General features: G+C 44.4%; 1 protein-coding gene across 11 annotated transcripts in view; it reads right to left on the reverse strand.

The window, feature by feature from the left end:
- The window catches only part of LOC119178495 (uncharacterized), a 331,606-nt gene that overhangs the window by 142,496 nt on the left and 168,070 nt on the right, over positions 1-21,040 (reverse strand). For all 11 annotated transcript variants that reach the window (XM_075888522.1, XM_075888511.1, XM_075888524.1 and 8 more), the window contains 7 exons: positions 20,585-20,692; positions 19,582-19,650; positions 16,241-16,468; positions 15,119-15,265; positions 6,343-7,995; positions 3,298-3,549; positions 941-1,165 (listed from right to left, as the gene is read on the reverse strand). In XM_075888522.1, coding sequence (XP_075744637.1) covers positions 941-1,165; positions 3,298-3,549; positions 6,343-7,995; positions 15,119-15,265; positions 16,241-16,468; positions 19,582-19,650; positions 20,585-20,692 — 2,682 coding nt within the window. The remainder of the gene's footprint in view (positions 1-940; positions 1,166-3,297; positions 3,550-6,342; positions 7,996-15,118; positions 15,266-16,240; positions 16,469-19,581; positions 19,651-20,584; positions 20,693-21,040) is intronic.

Consider the following 21,040-nt stretch of genomic DNA (forward strand, 5'->3'; position numbering starts at 1 on the left):
ACAACAGTAAGCTACAGCATGACAAATTGAGCTGTTTCTTCTGCTATCACATCAACATGTTGTAAGAGTCAATAGCTACTATCTGTGGGCAGGTAGTACTAACTATGTCTAGGCGCTACATGCCCGGCCCATGTCCATTTCCTCTTCTTGATTTCAGCTATGATATCCTTAACACCCGTTTGTTCCCTAATCCACTCTGCTCTCTTCTTGTCTCTTAAGGTCACACCTACCATTTCTCTTTCCATTGCTTGCTGCGTCGTCCTCAATTTAATCTGAACCCTCTTTGTAAGTCTCCAGGTTTCTGCTCCGTAGCTAACCGTAGCTCCGTAGGATAACCGCTGGTCATTAAGGGTAACTGACTGGATTCCCAGAGAAGGCAAGCGGGTTAGGGGGAGACAGAAGGTTAGGTGGGCAGATGAGATTAAGAAGTTTGCGGGCATAAATTGGAAGCAGCAAGCACAGGACCGGGTTAACTGGTGGAACATGGGAGAGGCCGTTGTCCTGCAGTGGACGTAGTCAGGCTGATGATGATGATGAGTACTAACTATGAGCCAGGCTGATTCATTTAACAGCAAGTCTTGGAGCCCAAAATTTAGAAAGAAACACTAAATGCTACTGATTACATATCCTCCACAAAAGTTATGTTAAGCTTATAGTTCTCCACGTAGTAAGCATCACACCGTGTTTATGAGTACAAAGTTCAGTAATAAAGAAGTGACAAATTTTCGTTCTTTTTGATGCTATCAAAAGTTTCCTGGAGAGCTAAAAATTATTGAAATGAGAAAAAAAGACAACAAAAATAATTAACAAAGCTCAAAAGAAGATAAAAAAGCTCAGTGCCTCCTTTGTCTGTTCTGACTGAGTGGCATTTTGTGCCCGTTTACTTTCATATTCCAGGCAACACCAAGCGGTGGGTGGTATCAGTTACACTGCCATTCACCTGTGCAGAGGACAGAGCCCGTTCGTTCTCCACTTGGTGTATTCGCAGTGTCAGAGCCACCAGAGCTTGTAGCTTGAGTTGCAGCTCTGGGTCCAAGCTGGGCAGAAGCTGCTCATACTCTGCCTGCTGCCGCTGGCGCAACTCTGCGAGAACTGCATCCTCGTCCTCCGTAGCTGATGACTTCAATGTGTCGGCTGGCAGCAGCTTAGCCTGCAGCTGCTCCACCTGCAGAGGTTTACAGAACACAAAGAACTCCTCTGAGGAAACCGAATTACAGAACGAAGTTGTGGTCGCTTAAGAGGGCACCCACCCCTTGGGGAATTGGCGGCATGGGATAGCCAGACCAAAAATTAAGGTCATCCTCTCTCTCTCTTTTTTTTTCTCTTCAGATTAGAAGCAGTTTATAATCAGACTAGAAGCAGTTCACAAGAAAGCTGCCCATTTCATTTTTCACAGAAAAGACCGCTACTTCTCATCGTCATTAGCATTACAGAAGCTAAAGCTAAAACATCTTTCGGTGCGTCGTGGTGTAGAATCATTAAAATTTTTGCGCAACATAATCAACCATTCATATCGCATTTCAAACACAGCCTTTTTGTCACTTGCTCAGCCTTCCTCTACCCGTAACTTCCACGAGCTCAATCTTGCTACTTATTTTGCACGCACAGGCACATCCAAGTATAGTTTCTTTCCCCGAACAATAGAATTATAGAATTCCTTACCTGGTCACATTCGATCACATCCCCTGAGTGATTATGTTACTATTCTTGTTGAAAATGATTGTGTAACAAAAGCTTAATTCCTCTATTGTTATAAATGTGTTTTATTGTCATTTTGCTGCTACTTCTTATGTATATTTTTTCTTGCGATTTCTTTTTGCACTGTATAACCCCACTCCTGCAATAGCCCTTTTACAGGGTGGCAGTATATGAAATAAATAAATGAATAACAATTTTTGGATCTCGGGGATTGTTTACTGGCCCTTTAAAGCTTTGTTACATTTTAAAATTTGCGACACTTTTCCAAGATAAGCCATAACAGTGAGCTTTTAAAATGGGCTTCACATTGAACTTTAAATGAAAATTAATCCAGGTGCAAGTTTAACATGAAGTAAGGCATCGCAACCAAACGTATTTCACCATATGTGGTTTCACGGTACAGCGACTCTGTGCTGCAGTTGCAGCTCTGGGTCGCTGCCACAAATATACACTAGTCAAGAACACATATTTAGGGTTGTAAATATGTGTTCTTTACTAGTGTATATTTCCGGTCATGTGGAAATATAACGGCATAGCGCCTGCAGAACGCAAGCTATGTATCTTGTGGGGATCTGAGGTGGGCCTGCGACCATTTCGCGGGCATTCCGCCGCACGGCCACACCCTTTTGCTTTTCCTGCTCTGATAACGACGCGTGGCGATAGATGGCGCCACGTGCGGGCACGGCACGCGGTACGCTCGCGCCGAGGGAGCGCTCTCTTCTCCGTGGTCGGCGCCGGGTAAGCACGTGTTTTCCTTCGTCCGCGTCCCATTTGGGAATCGCCGGACTGCACCCTGCCTGGGGTGGCCTTGGGCACCTCGGCAGGCGTGTTTACTTGAGTGCTAGCTTCGGTAGCGTACGCTAAGCCCACAGCGGTGCCTAGTGCTTGAAGTGGTCGTACCACAACGAGCCGCACTTGCCGTAGGCCATAATCTGTAATCAGCTGCTATAACATGCACAGTAATTCATGTTTGAAGAAAGGTCGACGCGGTGAACTTCACTTTGCATATAAACCAAACCACAGATTACTTGTTTTCCCACACTTAATATGGCTTTAGCAGTGTTTTGTGCCCACAGGCAGTATGACAAATGCTGGTCCTCGTTTACCGCAATGCCTACAACTAAGATACATTTCTGAGAGCGCATTCATGGCTTCATTAAATTTTTTTCTTTTTCAGGACAGCTTGCCACAGCCTTATTGGTTATCTTGTACTTGCAATAATGACACAATGAATGCAGTTCAGAAGATAGTAACTGAGTTGACACTTCATCTTAAGGCCAACAAGGAAATTCATCCTTTCTAGCAAGAAGCTGTGTAAAACATTGTACACCGTAAAGAAACACTATACGGAGACAAATGCAGAGCTATAATCAGTTAACTACAGAAAGGTGAAATAATCAAGGCACCCAAAATTCTGTGCCCCCGTGCCATGTTCCTCCTGCAGTCTATATCATGCTAAATTAAATAAATAACAAAGTCAAGCTTACTGCTTGACTTTATTCGCGCGTCAAAAACGGTTTTTAGAAAGGTGTTCAGTGCTGCGCTAGTCATATCGGGAATGCAAAGAAATACGCAAGGAAACACGGAGTACGCACTCACCTGTTCTGCGTGCCTCTGCTTCAGTGCCGCAATCTCTGCCTGATGCGCTTCTCGTAGCCGAAGCAGCTGAAGCGAGGACTCGCGTGCAAGACACTCTTGAAAAGAGAGCAACTCCCTTCTGCAGGAGTCCTTCAAGGCTGCCAGAACAGCAGAGAGTCGCTCGCCATATTCTGCGTGCAGTTCTTCGCGCTGCCGACACAGTTCCAGCTGCTGGGAGACACGGCTGCACAGGTCCTGGTTTGACAGCAGAAGCTAGAAAAAGAAGCGAGGGGGGATGTTTAAAGGCTACAAGTGGAATATGGAAGGCGCTACAGCGAACACTCCCCCTACACTACATCATGCAAAAAATCCAAGTCTCCCGAACTCTAGAGGAACTGAAATTCTTGGGCGCATGAAGTCTTTTAAAAGCAGAACATTGCAACTCCACCCATTTGTGGAACAAAGCTACACAAAATTCCCACACAATTCCAAAAATGTAAATCCACACAGGACTCTAAATATGCTGCCTAGTTGATTGAAAATACCAGACAGGAACAAGCTTTTCATGTTCTAAAGAGCTCTCTTTCATAAGCTTTTCCATTTCATAAACTTTTCCTCAAACTTGTGAGCTTCTGCAGGGGTGCAACTACGAAAATAATATTATGAGCAGTTTTTGGAGCAGAAAGATCTTACTTTTGGAGCACTAAAATGCAAATTTTAAGTGGGTTACTTGAAAAAAAATTATTTTTCATCATGAAAGACCAAATTTAGAGCAGTGTCAAAAACAACGCTTCCATTAACAAAAAAAATATATATATATATGTGCGTACCATTCAACATCACCTAATCATGCAGAGTAAATATGAGCACTGCTATTTTCATAAAAGTAATATTTTGAACTACTCCACTGAGCAAACAATAGAGTCCACATTAGCATTTGCTTTGTCTATCTTTGACAGACTCTGTGAATTATATGTATATCTGGCAAGCTGGCGACCTTGAAATTCAGGGGATTTCAAACCAACGGTGTGTGCCTATTGGTCTGGCAACATCACCTGATATCTATCGCCAGGACGATGCAACTAGCACAAGAGTAAGGATGGCGAAAAAAAAAAAACAAAAAAACTGGTGCACAGTTTCTTTTTCAGGGTGGCAGCAATGTCATACACTATTCCAAATAATTGCCAATAGCTTTTCTAGGCGTCGGCGATCGTACTAGTGCCCACAATTATGCAGCGTATACACGCATGAGTAATAGAACGAAATGTGCAGAGTCCAATGGGTAATGTAAACAACCCCTTCAAAATCTTCATACGCTTTTCCGCACGGCACTAGTGTAATGCGGCAAAGGTTGCATACACAGCGTTCTGCATGAGTTAGAGCAAGGCCAAGAAAGTTTCCAACACCGCTGTACCCCAACACTCTTTTATTTTGTTGCGACGGGGTTAAGTTTAGGGCCCAACTTCTTGGCTCGCTTGCACGGCGTGTTCTACTAAATAAAGTAGTAATGGCGCACGCCTGTTGGTCTCGCGACAGCACCGGATATATATCGCCGGGACGATGCAACTAATGCAACTTCAAGACAGAAGAATGTTTCATGTGCTGTGATCGCTGGTAACCACTGTGGTCGCTGGTAACGCCGACGTTTGCAGCACATTGACTCTGTTTGAGCGCGAAAAATGCGGTATGCACTTCCATCTCTACAGTCCATTTTACACATCAGGTGCAAAACTGGGGAAGCTATGCAAGAAGCTGGCCAGCAAGATGGGTAAATGTGCGCATCTTGAGCTTGCCTTCTGTCGTAGTAAACGTTCGTGCGACCCGAGCATGAGCTTGCACCACATGCGTCGTGGTGTCCTACAAATAAAACAGCAAAAAGCGAAAACGAAGAGACTCTAAGTGGTACAAAACGACTTATTGGTGAAAATATGACGAGGTTGGTTTAGATCTGAGGCTCAAAGTATCTGAAAGGCTGAGGAGGAAGAGAGACCATCTTACAGGTGGTAATCACACAGGACTATTTTTTGGTGCGAACACGTCTACTGTAAAAAGCCTCGCGAGTGGCCACAGCGTTGCACCTGATGTATGAAACAGAATACAGTTGCTAACATGCCATTTGCCGAGTAGAAAGTTCATATTTCCCGCGAAGTGCTGGCAGGTGTGGTAACACATTTTTGTCTTAAACTTACGTCGTACTACCGATAGCTATCTGCTACGGTCAGCGGACCGATGGGTGCATGACCACAGAAGACCAGTGGTATGGCTTAGTTACATATCTGGTTGATCGTGCCTGACCTAATGCTCGGATTTATTGATGACACAAACTGCAGAGGGGCAATGTGGTCTCCATTTCTCGCTAAAGTTAGCACAACTGAGAAAACTTTGAGGCTGGTCGAGCATTTTGGCAGAGCATGGTGCAATTTCAGCAAATTTCATGGTTTTGGCATAGCTGGGTGCAAAAATGGGGAATTGTATCAAATTGACGCAATTGGTGCAGCTGTTGTACCCCCCCGGCTTCATTAGAGCTGGTTTGTCACATTCACGAGTAATTTTCGTATTCTACTCTCACCAAAATGCACGGAATGTGACAGAATTCTTGTTGAAAATGCATTACTTCACCTCAGGTTTCGTTGAGTGGTGCTGAATTGGCTTTAATAATGTTGCTTAGTTATTCACACTGTTGCCATAGATTACTGGAGAATAGTTCAATGCAGCCCAATTTCATACTCATCATTTCATTCAAGAAAATCTCGCATACCTGAACAAATGTGAAATTAATGAAAATTGTACTGTATGACATAGACTGTTGAAATCCTGCGGTTAACCTAGAAAACGGAGAACGAAAGTGCACAACAAGGATAAGTTTGGTCAATCTCAGCAACATGTGAAATAAAATATTTAAAGCTCTACTATTCTGTACAAAAGAAATCTCCATTACTATGTGTATAAGTTAAACAATTAATTTCAATTAACATAGTACATATACTATACACTATTGTCTGCAGCCTATGCTTGGGCTAAGTAAGACTATATGTCCTAAGAAAGTAGATGTACTGAGAAGCCTACCTGTTTTTCTTCCAGCTCCAACTGCATGCGGACAATGGCAAGTGGTTTCACTTCATCGATCCCATTTCCTTCCCCACCGCTCCCTTTCCGGGAACCAGCGTCAGATGCCTCCCCGTTTGCTCCGTCTCGGCGTTTGCCCTCCTCCATCAAGGCACTGTGTTCCCTACTGACAACTTTCACCGAATCTAACGACACGTCACTCGACGACTTCATGCTTTCTCTCAACTGGTCGAGCTCTGCCTCCAACCGTTTGGCTTTGGCTGCGGATTTTGCAAGCGCATGCTCCAGCTGACGACACCTGTCGAGGGAAGACCGCAGTCGCTCACCGCTACTCAGCAGTCGGTTGGTCAAGTCCTTGACGGTTTTTTGGAAAGCCTCGTCCCTCGAGCCGAGACACTGGACGTGTCGCCTGAGTGCCGACGTAAAGCTCTGCTCCTGTTGCAAGCGGCTGCTCAGGAGGGCCACCCGGCACTTCAAGCTTTGGTTTTCCAGGAAGACGCGTCTATCGCGACTGGATAGATCAGCGTTGGTCGTAGCTTTCAGCATCTCTTCTGTCTGGGCAATGAGCTGCTCTAGGCTACCGTGCTCCTGTTCGAGCTCCACTTTCAGTTTTTCTATCAACTCCTCTGCGCCGCGTAACCTCTCTCGGCAAACTTCCAGATCGCTCTCCGCCCGCTGCCTCTCTGCAGTGAGACGAATGTTCTCGGCAACTAATGCATCGTATGCGCCCTTCTCGTTTTCATCGTCATCAAGCTCCGTTGATGCACTCAAAGAAGCGAGTGAAAATCTCTTGTCCACAGCCTGCGCAAGTGCAGCGCCGCTGCTTTCTATGACAGATTTTGCAGCCTCCAAATCGTCCGTCTGCACGGCCGAGTTATGCCGGACTCGCTCGGCCATCAAGAGTGCCGGTGGGATGGGCGACACGCAGGGCGACTGCTCACCCGACAAGAGACGCGTGCGCTGCTGCTCTAAGGCTTTCTTTTCTTGCTCGAGGCGAATGCATTCAGTCTGTAGTTCATAAACCTCCAGCAAGCTTTCGTCTTCTACTTCTTCCTTGGCCCGCTGATACTCACTCTCTTTAATTGAGTTTAACGCCACGTTTCGCTCCTTCCGGAGCGTCTTGAGTTCCTCCTCTGTCGCCACTGAGTTGCGACGAAGGTTGTCATTCTCGGCACGTGCTTTGATCATTTCCCCTTCCAGAGCCTTGAGATCTTCTTCGAGGGTCGTTACCTTGGTGTGCAACGTGGCCACCTGTTCTAGAAGATCAGCTGGGCTAGGTATGGAGATGCTGTAAGCTTCACAAGCAGCTGCATACTCGAGGCCCTGCATGGCGAACAACTTGAGATCATTGTAGACAGCTTCAATGTCAGAGTGGCTTTCTACATTGAGAAAGCGGGCCGTCATCCAGTCAGAAAGGTGGCTGCAGACCACCTGCTTGCAACTGAGGAAGTGGCTCTCGTCACATTCTGTGTGCTCTGGGGACGGAAGATGCTCGCAGGTGGTGTCGCCCAGTGACTGCTGCTTGGGAAGCTCTGAGACGGGCACCAAAGTCGGTGCAACGGAATCCCCACGACAACCGACTGCCGAAGGGCTGGCAGCTTTGCATTCCCCTGATGCCAAGTAGTCAGGGTGGCTGCCATTGCTCGTAACAATCTGAAAAAAAGGAAACACACAGGCTTCGTAACAGATCTTATGCAGTGTAATAAAGCAGGGGCACAACAGCCAAAACAAAATTTGTAGCAATTTTTGTAGCAGTAAAATATTACTTTTGCAGCCCTAAAATCCAAATTTAGAGCAGGTTACGAGAAAGAACACATCATTTTTTTATCATAACAGACCGAATTTGCAACGCTATAAAAAAGGAAGCGTACGTTTAAAAAAAATCACTGCATTTCAAGCTGCTTGAAGGTAATTATCGGGCGAAGCTTTTGGAGGTGATTATTGTGATTAAAGTTGAGATAGTACTGAGACTGATTGTGGTTGTGATACTCATATATTTTTTTTTATTCAAAGAGATAGTGCTGAGACCGATTGTGATACAGCGGTGATTCTTCTTTATAGCTGGTATGAGGTTCCGAGTTTCGTGTTACGTTTTGACTTCATAATCACAGCTTCATTAGCTATCGTCTCTGGTGTAGAATTTTCTTGTCGGTATTGCCGCCTTGCATCCGTCACGTATACCGGAACTGTCCATACCGGCAACTTGGTCTCCGCGGCTTCCACCCTGGTGCTCAATGCCCGCGCTACGGTAAGTGCCCCTGCGAAATCAAAGCCTATCTCACGGGCCAGCGAACTCCTTCGACTATTCAGCACCACCAGTCAAGATCGCCATCGCCTCGTCGGTCTGCATCACCCAGTTTGTTCTCATCGTCTTTCGCTCCTTTCAGGAGCCGGTCACAAAGTCCCTGCAGGGGAAACTAGGAACGGCGACTTCTGGGGGTGAAGTCGCGGCCCGGCGAACTGTAAAAGACCCTTCTTTGACGCAACGACCGGACGAGGACCATTCCGGTTTTGCAGTGTACTCCGACAGCAGAAAGATCGTTTGTGCTGAAAGCGCCGTCTTCATCGACAATCATGCTGTCAAAGCCCTCATCGACACCGGTGCCGACTTTTCCGTAATGAGCGCCACACAGGCATATGAACTGAGGAAGGTTACCACACTGTGGCAAGTACCGCAGTTGCGCACGGCAGGTGGCCATCTGGTGATGCCTACTGGTATGTGCATGGCACGCATTCGAATACGTACGTCCACATTTGCGAGCTCTTTCGTCGTATTGCGCGTGTGCTCTCGGCCAGTCATTCTAGGAATGAACTTCCTTCGTGAATACAGTGCCGCCATCGACCTCCGTGAATTACTTGTGTCGTTTGAGGATCCTTTTTGCGCTGCAACTGACAGTACACAATTCCGGAAAAGAGCGCTCCGTGTTACCGACGATTCTCTGACTTTCCCACCTCGAAGCAGCCTCTTTGTCAAGTAGAATTGGGACAGGACGTGTCTGACGCGGAAATTGCAGAGGCCAATTTGTCTCTCCTTATTGCACGACAAATCTGTGTTGCCCGAGGAATCATTCAGCCTAGTAACAGGCATGCTCACCTGCTGGTCACGAACTTCAGCGACGAATATCGCCAGCTAACGAGACACACTGCCATAGCATATTGCGAAGAACTTGTCGATGCCGATGGTTCGTCCACGTTAGCTTCATTTTCATCGAATGGCCACCCTGACGAGGCCTTTGCGAGCACTCTCGACGTAAACGAGAGACTACTTTCAGCTCAACGAGAAAGTCTTTTGCGTATACTCAACTCATTTCAAGACTGTTCTGCCACTAGGTCAAAGGTTAAACAGACACCACTTGCTCAGCATCGAATCATCATGGAGCCCACCGAGAGACCCATCCGACAACACGCCTATAGGGTGTCGCAAAAAAAGCAAGACGCTATACATGACCAAGTCCAGCAGATGCTTCAGGACGACGTCATCCAGCCATCGACCAGTCCCTGGGCTTCGCCAGTTGTGCTAGTAAAGAAGGACGGTACGTTGCATTTTTGCGTTGATTACCGTAACATTAACAATGTCACCAAAAAGGACGTTTATCCTCTACCCCGGATAGACGACTCGTTGGACCGTATACGCAACGCTAAATATTTTTCCTCCATGGATTTGCGTAGCGGCTACTGGCAAATCGCAGTGGATGAGCGCGACCGCGAAAAGACGGCGTTTATTACTCCCAACGGCCTGTACGAGTTTAAAGTGTTGCCTTTCGGTCTATGCTCAGCGCCAGCTACTTTCAAAAGAATGATGGATACGGTTCTCACGGGGCTCAAATGGCAATCATGTCTTGTTTACCTTGATGATGTCGTGGTCTTTGCAGACACGTTTGAACATCACGTCCAATGCCCCCAGGCAGTTCTTCAGGCAATCAGAACAGTGGGGCTTTCTCTCAAACCCGAGAAATGTCATTTTGGATATGAAGAACTGAAGTTCCTTGGTCACGTTGTGAGCCATGCCAGCATGCGTCCAGATCTGGAGAAAACTCGTGCCGTTGCCGCCTTTCCCGTGCCCACAAATAAGCACGACCTATGCCGATTTCTGGGGCTCTGTGCGTATTACAGGCGCTTTGTCAAAAACTTTTCGAAGAAAGTTTGTTTGGGGTCCCGATCAGTGCCATGCGTTCGACACCCTCCGAAACCTCCTCCAGGCTCCGCCTGTACTGGGTCATTTTGACGAAAGCGCCGACACCGAATTACACACTGACGCCAGCAACGTTGGACTAGGAGCGGTATTAGTTTAGTGGCATACCTAAATGCGTAGAGTGCGTGATCGCTTATGCGAGCAGAACGTTATCCCCAGCGGAGAAAAACCATTCTGCAACCGAAAAGGAATGCCTCGCTGTTGTCTGGGCCATAACAAAGTTCTGCCCACACTTGTATGGCCGCCCATTCAGGGTAGTTAGCGACCACCATTCCCTTTGTTGGCTCGCAAATCTCAAAAATCTCTCAGGTCGTCTAGCACGATGGAGCCTTCGGCTACAAGATTTCGATGTCACCATCCTCCACAAATCTGGGCGGAAGAACACCGATGCTGACTATCTCTCACGTGCACCAGTCGAAAATGCCAACACTGACCTTGAAGACAACGACACTTTTCTTTCTGCCGTATCAGCAACCCGCTTGGCTGAGCAACAGCGTCATGACTCGGAGCTCATGCCGCTCATTGACTACCTGGAAGGACGCAATTCCCACCCTCCTTGAAGCTTTGCACACTCGCTATCCTCCTTTTTTTTCTGCGATGGAGTGCTTTATAAAAAGAACTTTCATCCTACACCTGCTATCTGCTTGTTGCGCCAACTACTCTTCGTGGTAACATGTTACGTGCGTGTCATAATGAGCCATCGTCCGGACACGTCGGCTATACGCGCACGCTGCAGCGGATTCAACGCTCCTACTACTGGCCACGTCTCGCAAAGACTGTGAAGCACTACGTTCGCACATGTCGCGACAGATTCCACCTTTACGACCAGCGGGACTACCGCAATCAATAGGCCCACCAAAGGTGCCCTTTCATCAGATTGGCATGGACTTGCTGGGATCATTCCCCACGTCTTCGTCTGGAGACCGGTGGATTGTAGTCGCTACCGACTACTTAACACGCTACTGTGAAACAAAGGCACTTCCAAAAGCCACCACAGCAGACGTCGCCCAATTTTTCGTTAAAAGCATCGTTTTAAGTCACAGTGTGCCAGCTGTCGTCATAACTGATCGTGGGACAGTTTTCACCGCAGAGATGCTGCAGGAAGTCTTGCGATTAAGTGGCACGGAACATCGTAAAACAACGGCATACCACCCGCAAGCAAACGGGCTGACTGAACGACTCAATAAGACAATTGAACACATGCTGTCAATGTATGTGGACATCGATAACAAGAACTGGGACGCCATACTTCCTTACATAACTTTTGCGTATAACACTGCTGTTCAAGAAAGTACCGGTTTCACACCTTTTCGCTTAGTCCACGGTCGCGAGGTCACGACGATGCTCGACGCCATGCTCCTGCCCGACAACTTAGGAATATACCACACGGATGCCGCCAAATTTGCGCAGTGTGCAGAAGAGGCCCGTCAACTTGCTCGTCACCGCATTCAGCCTCACCAAACCGCAGACGCACGCCGCTGCAATCTTCGTCACCGTGAAGTTATTTTCAAGCCTGGAGATGAAGTCTGGGTGTGGACCCCTACCCGACAGCGTGGCCGTTCAGAAAAGCTTCTTCGCCGCTACTTCGGCCCTTACAAGGTCGTACGAGGTCTCAGCGACGTCACTTACGAGGTTCTCCCAGAAGGCGCTTCGAGACGTTCCCGTTTCACCTTGCAAACTGAAGTCTTTCACATTTCATGGCTCAAACCATACTTTTCGCGCTGTGAATCACCAGTGAGTGACTGACTTTATTGGTAAAACTTCGCATCTATCTTTTTGTTTCGTCTTTTCCTTACATTCTTTCCAATTTTTCTTATTTCTCATTTGACTCTTGACTCCACAACCAACTACGTTATTCCGCCTTACGCCATTCATTTTGCTTGCATGGTAATTTTCATCACTTCTTCTTTTTTTTTTTTTTTGCCTTCATGTACAGAATCGAGATGATGCTTCTTGGGAGAGGGGGTAATGCTACCATTGATGAACGAGCCAAGAAGAAGAGAACATTTTTCGTTGCTCTGGTTCAGGTGAACTCCTGGCTGTAGGTCTTGTTTTGCTCGTCACAATATAGTGAGCAGCGAGGCAGATCCACCCAAATTCTGATTGTAAGGTGTTTTCTTTCTTTCATTGTTTTTTTTTTCTTTTCATTTGCGGGTCGGTACATTTTTGAAACGGGGAATGTATTGATGCAATTTCGGCATGCCTGCATAATCACTCGTGCACCATGGTGTATAGCAGGTGTGCATACAGCGCTAAAGCCTCAGCGATGCGTTAAAAGCGCTAAAAATGAGCAATTACACGCTTTCGAAGGTTACGACGTGCATGCTCCAAATGCACGTGCTCTTCACATCTTCAGTGCAAAGTGACTACAGGGCCGCTGCTAGTGTCACCCGCCAGAGAATAAGCAGAGATGCGGTGCAGCCGCTTCATTCATTCCACTGCCACCTTCTAGTACACTGCAGTTAGAGTCTGCGTGCTTGAATTGACAAACGACGCAGACTGAAGCTGGCCAACACAGCCTCCATATTAGCAAAACTGAGAAAATTTTGAGGCTGGTCAGGCATTTTGGCACATCGTGGTGCAATTATGGCAAATTTCATGGTTTTGGCACAGCTGTTGCATTTGTGAATGAACAAAAAATTTGAAAGCACCCAGACCGACCACATTAAAGAATTTAAGGACTCCCATGCCTGAAATCTTGAACAAAAACAAAACAGGAAACAATGTTACACTACGAGAAATAATTTTCTATGGAATGCACAATAACAAATATAATAAGAAGAAGGAACTGCTTTAGCATCATTAAATAAGCAGGCTCTGTACTATGAACATGCTAAGTGGACAACATTGGTTAATTTTGTATAGTCCATCGTGATTGCGAGCAAATGCTTCAACTACTTTAATTCAATGTTCACTAGCTTCCTTATAACTTCATGATAAAATTGCTTTTCCGTCATTGACACTAATATTTAACCTGTAATAGTACTCCTTTGGAAACTTTGAGCGAGTCTCACTAGATAGTAAGCGGGTGAACTAGAAGAGCTGTGAAAGCATTTTAGTACTTGATAATATGGGAATAAAGGCTCATTCACACTAAAGGAGGAGCGGTAGAAGCAGAAAGCATGATAGCCTTTTCTCCAGGTGCCGAAAGCGGGCAGAATACGAGGTAGCTAACCAGATCACTCGGGTGACCGATTTTATGCCGGCCGCTGAAGCTCTCCGCTTTACTGCAACCAATCAGAACACCATGCAGCGCTGGCATTGGTGCATTTTTGGAAGAAGCAATGCCACGTAATGGCCACGCACGCACAAAAGCACAACATGCTCCCCCATAGCATGGACAGCCAGAAGAGGCGAGCTGTCTGAACAGGTGCACGCAGTCGCCACCTCACCGCTTCAAAAAGCCCATTTGTCTGCCTTGCCGTTCCGCCTTCAGTGTGAACAAGCCATAAGGCAAACAAATGGAGTGCAGCACAGAAGTGTAGATCGCTCTGGTTTTAATTCGAGCCCAGCAAATGTGTTTGCTATACCCTTTTGCTGTACTCTTACTTTTTTGCTCGTGTATCTAAACATGCCTACATGAAACAGTTGCATATGTCCTCACTATTATCATCCTATCCTGGGACCCTGGAAGGCAGTGCCTGATAAGAGTTCATGGTGGACTTTGAAAATAACAGTATGAAACTTCTGAATTCAGGACTTTTGAAGCTAAGAATGTTTTTAAATTTTGTGTTCAGCTATGTGCCCTAGCCACAACATGCAGTCAAGATGCAGGCAATTCAAGAGTTAAGCGACACTTCAGTGATTCAACCTCCACGTTTGCACGCCAAAGCAGAGCCACCCCCCATCACCACCACCACCATGACCATAAAAAAGCTATAGTGAGTTTTAAAGCATTAATCAAATATAATAGTCGAACCATAAACATGTCTTACTCCCATGCATCATTAATGCACACAAGAGTAACTGCGATATGGCAGATGCAGTGAAGATAACAGCAGCAACAAGATCCCAGACCCTGCCGAAGCCCCTCCAAAAATTACGGCGTGATTGGCTGTAGCAATGAAAGCCAAATAATGTTGCTGTATACTGAGCATCTTAATCACTAAGGAAAGCTCTGCCTGTTTGTGGAATGATTAAGACAGCACTAGGCAGCATATTGTGAAGCCGGGTTGTACCGAGCTATACTCAAACCTAATTAAAAAAAAGTTGCATCTTATGTAAAATTAAGTTTGTTATATCTGAAAATTCGTTACAAAGTTACATTCCTAACACTACATCTATTGCAAGACTATTTTTCACTTACTGCATTATAACTGATATTTCCTTATATCCAGAGTCGTTGTATCGATGTTTGAGTGTAATTACAGTTGAAAGCATCAACAAGCTGCAAACGGTGCTTCTTCAAGAAACACAGTCTAAGATGGCCAACCATGTACTACTAATGTGCATGGCATTCCGGTATTCTTAAGGCAACCTAACCTCAAGCAGCACTCATGCATATCAAGCAATATCTCTATTGTGTAACCCTACTCTACCCATCCGCCTGCCTATTAGGCTACTAGGCACCCATGCCTGGCTCACCGCGCCTTCCTCATGGCCTAGAGAAGCGGCAGCTGCCAGTCGGCCAAGCAGGTCAGTGCGTATCTGCTGCAGCATGGCAATCTGCTGCTCCTGGGCCTCCACTTTCTGTTGCAGTTCCTCCACTGCTTCGTTTCTTGCATTCAGCATCTGAAAACATGAGGGAGAGATATAGATTGGGCATTAGCAGCCGATCATACTGTATGGGGTCTTGCGACTCTTCCTTGACAATGTAAGCAGATCTACCTAGATCAGAGGTCTCAAACAAGCGGTCCACAGGCTTTCGCTGGTGATTCACGACTTCACAATAACTTGGCTTAACAATGGAGACAAGCCACAGGCTTTGTGACTGGGCTATATGGCACTCACATTATTTTCTCCCCTATTGCAATAAATAACGCTTTATTCAGGTAAGCTGCAGAGATGGGACTCGTCTGAAACACAATTTTTTGTGAGGCACCCTGTCTAACACCATGTGTTGAAGCATCACCTTGGAACAAAAGCTCTATAAAATTTCAAAATAAGCATCCAGTTTTAACCACTGTTGAAGTCACATCTGACGTCTGATCCTCCTAAAAAAATTACTCCTGTGCAAAATACAAGAAAAGCACCGTTTCAGATGGCTACATTAGGTTACATCTTATTCAAATTCCTCCCTCCCCATCCACTCTAAGCTGCTTTACAGCTCTTGAGGGACAAAATCTTATGACAACGACCCGTTACCTTAGGTCAGTTTAACACCCCTAGCCTAGTTGCTAGATACTGCTTTCATGAACATGGTACGGCGTCAAGTGGCATTCCAGTATTACCCCAGCACTTCCATGTCACATTTTCGTGTGCAAATGTTTCTGAGTGAAGAAAGAACTGGGCCCACAAACTTTTATCGGAGAACAAAGCCCTGCCACCGATATTCAACAAATGACACAAAAAGACAGAAAGACCCGCTATATTTTCCTGCGCAACTGCCAGTATAATGCAGCACACTTGACAGTCAAGTTATGAATTGCATAGGATGCTGCACTAGCACATCCCCCTTCTTACAACAAAGAAAATTAAAGATAAAGAAAGGGAGGGGAGGGAGGGGAACAGAGAAGAAAAACACTGCGGACACCAGCAACCATTCACCTGCTGGTGCTGTTGCCTGAGGCCAGAGTTTCCACCTCGGGCCTCGAGCAGTTCCATGCATATCTGGAGCTCTCCCTTCAGCTGGCTCACTTCCTGGGTCAGTGCATGCTCCTGCTGGGAGGCTTCCCGCAGTGCGCGCTCCTGTTCCTGACGTGTCTTCTCCAACCGCCCGGTCAGTAGCCTGATCAGCTCATCACGCTTGCTCAGCTGACGCTTCACATCGCCCATCTACAACAGCAGAGGCGCCGGTGTTATTGATTACATTGTTGTTACCAAGTGAAATTGTGCAATGTTCTTGTGAATTAAGGTTGTATGTCTTCCTGGATGATGCATTCTTTCCAGTGTTTATAAAAAAAAAACTATGAATGACACTCTACTGCATGTGGTGAACTCTGTGAAAAAGCACTGTGAGATATGGTGCAATGCTCACAATTGTTCCTACGGCTTCCCACTTCAAATCCTCCCCAAACAACTGCAGCACAGAGTCTGCTCAAAGCACACCTCTCATATTTTTATTAAGTTTATCATGGAACATGATAAACAAGTTATTGTCATCCCTGTTCCTAAGATACCTCCGTTGTGCCCTATGTGAACTGGAAAAGGCACAGCAGGACAGAAATGCACACTTGGTCATTATGCCATGCCCTCGAAAAATTTTTGACTGAGGCATCCGCTTGAGGCTTTCCTTTGAATACATTAAAAACAGCATAAATCACAGCACAGACAAGAGGATATTGAAGCACACACCATAGCACTAAACCTGCTACGCAATTTTATTGGGGGCTTTTGTTGTGAGCATTGTGAGACAATAGGGTTTTTCTGTCTGTTTATAGGGGCTCAGTTTTCCCGAGCTGCTGACTGACAAATTATGTGTGCCTACTGGTAGCCCTCGCTTATGAGGTGAAAGAAGTAGGCAACAACGGGAAAGCGACTACCCTCCTCCTAAAACTACCCCCTCCCCCCAAAAAATAAATAAACGAGTGCCTCTTTTGCTGAATTGACAAGAGAGAAAGTAAAGATGGGATGCTTGCTATTTACTGTAAACAGGGTGCTTTAGCTTACGACACTCCCTGCCAATGTGAACAATGGGCAATTTGACAGCTCTCGGTCAGACTTTTTAGTGTGGATTGAGCACCACATGACAACGACTGAAACAAGCGTCCATACGTTGTGCTTAATTACATAATGTGACAATTATGCACAATGGCCTTCTATAGAGGCCCTCAAGGTTACCCGCAAAGGGAACCACAGAAGGTACTGAGCACATCTAAATGTGTCAATGTAATTACATAATCATATCTACAAGGAAGCAGCCATAAATGTGTCTGCTTATCTTGTTATACTTCCTGGCTGATCCTGTAGCAACAAAACGGACTACCAAAGCTTCTGCGCCCACACAGAAAGTAACTTTTGCTAGCCTGACCTTGACAGAGTTGTTTTAGGGCCAGGACAGATGTGTGCATCCATGGCCCTGGCGACATCAGTGGGACAGAAACTGCTAATGATGTGCACACTGCCAAATGCTGAGAAATACATGTACCAAGCATTTGGAGACATTTCAGGTGAGATGCTACTCGACCAAAAAGGGTCCTTTAATCTGCTGCCTATAGAAATGAAACTTTCGCTGTATACACAGGCTTTTATGCTCATTTCAAACATGTAATCAGTTTCATAGTAAGTTGCATAGTTTTCCTTTTGTACCATGACAATGAGTAGAATATAGTTCTTTTCTGACACACCTTTTTTGCCACTAAATTTTTATGATTCTGGGCCATTCATGGTCCATCTTGCTTCACATTGACTGTACAATGCAAAAAACTAACAAGACAGTGCATATAAGACATTTTATTTGACAAGAAAAAATGTAATGTGAGAAGTGTTGTTATGCTCATATTATACTACATGCTTTCCTTAGGTTTGTAATAATTGTATAGGTTATATAAAGTTTCAAAGCAGATACTTGCACTTTTGATGTCAAGAAATATGTGGGCAAGTTTACATCAAAATCTAGCTATCAAAAATGCCAACAAAATGATGTCCAAACTCATAAAGTTGCCCAATATGATATTTTGAAAAAAGCAAATTTTAAAGGTATGAGTGAAAGTTTATTTATATGGCAAAGATACGTTTTTTTTTCAAACGATTTCTTCCCCCAGGAGAGCATGGGAATCATGGTTATTTTCAGAATGTAACTTTGGTGAACTGCTCATGCAAAATGCAACGGCAAGCAGCCAAGTGACCATTTCCAGGGGACTCGAGACAATGAGCTCTTCTTAGTTTTTAGTAGCCACCTTTAGCTCGTTGAAGCGATTTTAACCTTCTCCCGTTTAATTAAAATATTGAATTTTTTTTGTCCAAAAGTAGAGAAACCAAGCATGTGAAAGCAAATGAATATAAAGATTAAGAAATTTTAAAAGAAAAACTTGAATTTTTCGATTCTCATCTTTTCATTATGTGGACACTAGAACAAACATACAAGTGACCCAAAGTCTTCCCAATTTCTTAAATACACATTAAGCTTGATAATGAATTCAAATGTACAGAACAGTGCAAGACGAGGTTTTTGCAAGAGAAAGGGCCTAAGCACTATGCCATCATGATCGAAACTAACTGCAACTATGTCACAGTGTTGGGTAAACACTGCTGTTGTAACTGATTTCGGTCATGCCGTCTTATCACCGTCCACATTCAAATTTCACGCTGCAAGGCTGACATTCCGTATGGAAGTTTTGAGAGGTGAAAATGCCATACATGAAGCAGCTTTATTTAAAAATGCAAAATAAAATGGCTATAATGTGTGTATTATATATAGTGTCAATTTTCCCTACAACAGGAATGTTTGGCACACGCTCTTTTGAGGCAAAAGTGATATATACCATGATGAAATCAAAATGACTGATGTCAACAGTAAAAAAAAAGCATTGTACAGTTCCAGGCATTGACTGCGAGTAAGCAACATGCTCACTCAGCATTTTACTAGGACGCCCCAAAATATATTTGCGAAGCAAGCTTAGACCGGCACAGTAGGAAACTGACTGGTAATGGGTGGCGTAATATCTTCAGAAAAAGTAAGAAAACATACAAAGCTGTTTATATGCATATATCTATCTATGCACGTACAAAAAACGTTACATTTCACCTGGCACGGATGTAGCATTAATTGCTGTACAGCATGTAATAATTGATAGCCATGCTCCATAAAAAGGTAACAAAAAATATTACTGTACCATCCAAATTCTCAACTTAAGTAGCAACGCGCAATGATGTGATACATCTTTGTAATAATGCTGGCAAGATAGAAAAAATTGACTTCACCGATAAACCACGACGCAAAAACTCACCTTTCTCTTGTACCTGCTGAGTGTTTCGTTGAAAGACGTGTCTGCATGTGCAGGTGAGAGTTCAGATTCCTAAAAAACAACAATAAAAATGTCAGCAAATGTAAGAAGCTAGAGCATACATTTACTATTCCTAAATGGGAGTCGTAGAAAAAAAAGTACAATGTTATACAATAAGTTTGTAGCATGTGGCATTTATAACATCAAATACAAATAATTCACTCCATGTTCATTCATAGAGCTAGTTTTTCTTGATCCCTCACTTATTCCTTGCATAAATAAGTAAGCTCATTCTTTATTCATTTGATTGACTAGTAACATTACTGATATTGTTAGACAGCCGTGAATATTGTTAGGGGCCTTATTACATATTAATGAATTTTTGGAGCTGCAATTTTACAAATAATTTTTATGAAATAGCTATTTCATGTACTTGTTATTTCGATTCCATTTCATGACACTGATATTATTTGGGAACATTTGTAATTTTATAGACTCCCAGAAAGCGTATAAATTGCACGGCATGTCGTAAAAGTCAATTATAAAGTTCAGACAGCTTGGTTCGCTATCCAAATGCACAGAATCTCATAAACTGTACTGCTCAATATGGTTTAAAGTAAAAGTATTAAATGTGAGTTAATAAGTTCCTGCACACTTTTTATGCCAGTGATTAAGCTGAATACAGTTGGTAGCTGTTAACTGTATGAAACTCCGCATACTTGTTTTAAAACTACACCTCACCAACATTGTTACCCATGCAGATGTTTCTGGTAATTAAACATTTTTTAAATTACGATTTGCTTACAGTCAGGCAAAAAAAAAAGAGTGCGTATGTACCTTCATCAGCAGTAATCATAACTAGCCTTCTAAATAATGTCATAACTAATCATAAATTATTATAACCCTACCTTCTTTGTAGAACGATTTCTTGACCTGTACATAACAAACTTCATTTACTGAACAGCACTCACATAATTCTGAGCTCCTAGTCAATCTCTTTACAAACCTTCTTGATTATCTCGGGCGATGCACAAGCCTCTATGCTAGAAAAGCTGATGTCGAAGCTTGAATCCAGGCCATTATTAATCTTTGCAGTCAAAGCTCCCGAGGATGTCTGTTGTAAAAGAAAAAAAAAAGAAAGAGGGACATTTAAGTAGCTAATCATTCAAATAGTAAAGTTTTACTTGTGCAGAAAATACTTTGTAATGATGTACTGCAGTGATTGCAGGGAAGGTGAGGATTATGTAAAAGAAAAATAATTTCTTGACACACTAGTGCAGAAGCTCTGAATGTGGCTGGGCCATTCTCTACTTTAGCATCGGGATTACAGGACTCCATAGTTATTTCATACTTGTCATTTAACACATAGCTCTAACTCGGCATCCAAAAGTATCATAAGTACCCAGCCTAAATTCAATTGTTTAACGTTAATATTAACTACACTGATTTCAGCATAGGGCTT

Source organism: Rhipicephalus microplus, chromosome 1, assembly GCF_043290135.1.
Source record: "Rhipicephalus microplus isolate Deutch F79 chromosome 1, USDA_Rmic, whole genome shotgun sequence".
In the NCBI taxonomy this organism is placed as follows: domain Eukaryota; kingdom Metazoa; phylum Arthropoda; class Arachnida; order Ixodida; family Ixodidae; genus Rhipicephalus; species Rhipicephalus microplus.